Here is a 4,917-nt window from a genome sequence, read left to right on the forward strand (position 1 = left end):
TTTCTTTTTCTCTACTAACTAAATGATTCGATGTGCAACAACTGTACCACGAAATATGGGCTGTACTAACTTAGCTCTGATTATTAACATGGTGAGAACCATGAATGCAGGCGTAATCGATTGAATAGAATTATAATTCGGGGTTGAAGTTTCTTTTAGGTGCACGTTTTTTGGCAGAATCGATGCTACGTGAAGATCGTTTATATAAATTTATGTGATTTTCTTTCTCCCAATTCGATACAGGTTCTGACAATTTTTCATAGCTTGTGAAAGTGCCACCGAGACGCAAAGTGTCTTCATCTGCCATCTTGAAACTTCACCAAGTGTGCGCTACAGAAAAAAAAAATATTTGTACATGCTCAAAAGACGTTTTCGTACTCACGAAGCAAGCGGCGCCCTTCAAATAGATCGGCGTAAGCATAGCCTATGATTAATGCTTACGACTCGGCGTAAGCATAGACACTTCGTTTTTTTAAATTCAATTTTATAAGTGGGGGGGGGGGGGCCATTTTTTATTTAATGATTCAATTCTTGCTATAACAGTATTTAAATATTTGAAGATTGAAAAAAAAATATCATTTCTATTACTGAATGTTTTCATTAAGGCCATTTTTACCTACTTGTCATTTGGGGCCATTTTTACCGGGGCCATTTTTACCCGGGCCATATTTTCCTGGGCCATTTTTTCCTACATTCATTTATATTACCGGTATTTGTATTATCTTTGCTGTAGTTGATATATACTGAAACTGAAAGGTAGCAATTCAACAATGTTATACAGCCATATCGAAAATTGCGTAGTATGTCCTTTACGACTATGGTGACGTTGTTTTTTAAACACGCCTACTACTGTCCTTTTTAGATGATGACCAAGCGGTTTTCTGGATAAAAGTGAAACTTGGTGCAGAGTATAGCGTGACATCCGTAACGGCAATAAACCATGTTGGTGCAGGTAATGGCATACTACCTCCATGGGCATAGCCTACCTAGTAAGGGATAATATGAAGGAACTTAAATCAGAAGGTTCTAGAACACTTGCGTGTGGACCGATGAATTCATATCTGCTCTAGCACGACGGTCAGATGCAGATTTAATGGGGGTGGGGGCGGCTATTCAAAAGGCATAGGGCTAAGTTCATCATCTCCCACACCTTTTTAAAAAATAAAAATGCTTGAATAACGATGAACTGCGATTGATACTAGTAGAGCTTTTATTAAAATAACCTCATTCCCCACCCATTTTCTAGTACTATTGTCTAAACAATCTGTCAGGAAGTACAGACGTGCCTATTAGACTCCACCGGGCCCTCCCATTGCAGATAGCGAGGATTTTGAAAGGAGATGGGGAGCTGTTATATATGAGGTACGAGTACCGAGTGGGGGTAGGGTGTTCCCCATCCTACCCGGCTGGGGGACGCCAAGGACACTAGTGGGGTCCAGGGGAAACCCCCCTGGGAGGAGCTCATTGAACGTTTAAGGACTGTTTCGAGAGGATATAGTGAAAATTGCAATAGACTAATTGATATCCAGGACAACTAACTATATTAAGCTTTAACTACTGAAACAATTATGGTCAACAAATCACAAATTTATTTTTCGCCTTTAGCACAAGTTTTAATATTATTATTATTACCATCCATTATCATAATCACCATCGCCATCATCTTAATTTTTATTATTATTACTTCTATTAGTAGTAGTATTATTAAACAAATCTTTATAAACACTTGCAAAGGATAAAAACCAAACTGAACCATACAATATCACATTCCTGTATCTTAAAATATATATAAATGACCTGGGATTTATGCATTTAAGACGAATTTAAGTTTGATAAATCCGCCCCTTGAGCAGTGGCAGTTATAAACCCAAAACATTAATTTTTGCATTATCGTGTTGAAAAATTGATTAATCTACACATTTTCCACTGGTGACTTTTATTGTTATACGTTTATGGTGGGTTTCTATCACGGGTCACAAATCTATAGTAGAGAAGGAGATATTAGAAATTGTACAGCATTCAAATCAACACAAAAACTATATGTATAACATGTTGATGCATTTTAGAAGTAGGCCTATTCTTTTTGAATGATCCCAGGAAAGAATTTGTATTGGCTAGCAAGAAGAAGCTTTTAAAGTCTAACGGTTTGGGCTTACAAAGAGGAGGGGGAGCCACGGCTCCCACGGCTCTCCCTGGATACGTCCATGTTCCAGTGTCATGTTGAAATGGCATTAATTATTAATAATGTTTATGCCATTTTCTAACTTTTGTGGTACCGGCTGTCTTTTGTTTTATTTTTCACCTCTCTGCCACAAATCAATATTAATTTTGTGCTGAATTGATGTGTACCTCAAAGTTTCCCAGGGGTGGGATGCGTGTGAACACATTCAACAACAGTTGAATAAACAATGGTCACCCTTTTTGGGCATAGAGTTGTGTTGTTTAAAATTTAACGATTTTGTTTTATCAATACAGATACACTGAATGGAACGGTGGATGCTGAGATACGCATCGGTAATAACATAAATTATATGCGTACAGAAAGCATGTGTGGCAACCCAGTATCCCAAAGTGATGTGAGCAGTAGCGCTATCCTTGACTTCAAATGTGTGCCTGCACTAAAAGGCAAATATGTCATGATCTGGCTCCCAAGTGGAGAAAAAAAGTTACACATCTGTGAAATTCGTGTATACGGATATCTTGAAGCGGGTTAGTATTGCTTTAGGACCACAAGGGAAATAAGTTTGCCATTAAAGATCAGGAAGCCAAAAGCCCATTAATTTTTTGTTTGCAGCATATTCAAACTCTAGCTATCGACGCACTGCGAATAACAGAGATTAATATCTTTTCGGAGATTCCGTCTTGTCGTATGTATGTGCTGGTGTATCATTGAGCTCTATTATTCTCAGTGTGTCGAAAATCAACGTTGGTCCATGTATTTGCAAAAAAGTGTGCTTCTATTTCGAATTAGAATTCCCAACGAAGCCAGTGGCCCAGTTGGAAGGCGTATGCATAAACAGCTAAAAATCCCGGGTGCAATTCCCCGTTGAGGGAACATTTTTTACTCACAGATTCCTCTTTTATAACACGTTGAATAGTTTAGGCTTCCTGCTTCCATCATTATAACTATTATTTATTTGCCTTGCAATACTTTATATAGGCCCACATTTATTTAATTTACAATATTGCTTAGTACAATTTTAATTAATTTATTTCATAGCCATTTCCTGTCCTTCTTGGTTTTAGATTTAGTTATGTCTTATCAGGCCCGTAGCCAGGTCATTTCAAGGGGGGGTTCTCTGAGCGTGGTGTCCAGAGGTGGCACCAGGAGGTCCCCGGCGGTGGGGGGGAGGGTGCCCCGACGAGGGGCCAGATTTCCCCAACGAAAACAAAGTGGGCGTGGTCGAGTTTCAATTAATAGGTTCCAAAAGTGGTCCTGGAGGTGAAGCCCCCGAAAATTTTGACAATTCAGGGGTTTCAAATCGATATTAGAGTCTACTAATATGTAATACATCTAATTTTGTTTTCTCCCTGACGAATTGTGCTTTTTCTCCCCGACGGGGAGGGGGCAGCTCTCCCCGACGTGGGCCCTGCCCCCCCCCCCCTGCCGCCACCCTGGTGGGATTCAGGTGCCTGGGGCCACGGTGGGGTCCCAGAGCAGTTTTTGTGTTTAATGGGTCTATAATAATGTTATAAAAGCATTGGCCTATGATTTGAAAAAGATCTATGTAATGAAAAGGTGGTAATATAATAAAATTAGAAAATATTTTCTGAGAATTGGCATGTTTAAATCACACCGAAAGATATAAAAAAAAAAAGCTCATCGCATAATATCAATATATATCAATATACTCAACACGTTTATTATTATAAAACAAAAACAAAAAGCTATTCTTCTTTTTCCTCCTCTTCTTCTTCTACTACTTCTTCTTGACTCTCATAATAATAGTACTATTTTACTACATGGCTAAAAAAAGCACAAATACTGTCATTACTACTGATAAGGCCATCGTTAAATTAAGTCAGAGCCCAAAATATAGCATAATTCGAAATTATTATTTTAAGACTTTATAACATAATACATAGCTTACTGATTAATAATAGCTGAGATGCACATTTTAGAATTAATAATCGTTTTTAGTATATCTTACTGAATATTTATTGTCTACAAAATGAAATGTGAATTATAATTCTATCTTTCATAAAAAAAAAAAAAAAAACTAAATTCAGCGCGTCTATTTTCATTCTAATCAATGGCGTTTGTAAACGTGCACGGACGTCATCGTCGAATCCCATGACTTCCGACGGTAAAGCTGGCCTGCCTGCCTAGGTCCGTCCCAGGCCAACCAATAATAATATACAAAATGTATTTTTTAAATATAGGCCTATGGCACATCCTATACATGCACTTTTACAACAAAAGCCTAGGCCTAGTAGGCCTACCTGTAGTACGTTCTACTGTACTTAGGCCTAGGCCTACACTAGTTTGTTGTCGTCGTGGTATAATTCTGTATCTAAATGAACGAATGAACCTAGCTAGTCAACATCTAGGCTAGGCTAATTGATTTTAAAATCAATAACCCACCAGGACTATCTGCCGTTTTTTTCTTTGCAACAGCGGACGAAAAAAAGTCAGTTATTCTACAACGTTTCATGATTCTTTACCACTAAAAATTAACAAACACTCGTTTTGACGCACTCGGTTCTGTAGTGTGTCTGCTGTTGAAAACAAACTTCCTAGCCTAATTTTGTGACTGGCTATGATGACGGAGGTGGATTATGTTGATTTATTAATAATATTTTGTTTGGGATGAAAAAAGGGAGAGTCCATTTCCCCAAAATGCTCCATCAGCACATAGTTTAGTGTGCGCTATGGACAGTATGGCTATGGAATTTACTAACCACACAATCCACAAT

General features: G+C 38.1%; 1 protein-coding gene across 1 annotated transcript in view; it reads left to right on the top strand.

Annotated features, from left to right (window-relative positions):
- LOC117103747 overlaps positions 1–4,917 on the top strand; it is an 18,016-nt gene that overhangs the window by 10,019 nt on the left and 3,080 nt on the right. The window contains exons 3-4 of the mRNA XM_033244357.1: positions 863–952; positions 2,476–2,709. Coding sequence (XP_033100248.1) covers positions 863–952; positions 2,476–2,709 — 324 coding nt within the window. The remainder of the gene's footprint in view (positions 1–862; positions 953–2,475; positions 2,710–4,917) is intronic.

Source organism: Anneissia japonica, unplaced genomic scaffold, assembly GCF_011630105.1.
Source record: "Anneissia japonica isolate Jap-2015-1 unplaced genomic scaffold, ASM1163010v1 scaffold287925_len434832_cov202, whole genome shotgun sequence".
NCBI lineage: Eukaryota > Metazoa > Echinodermata > Crinoidea > Comatulida > Comatulidae > Anneissia > Anneissia japonica.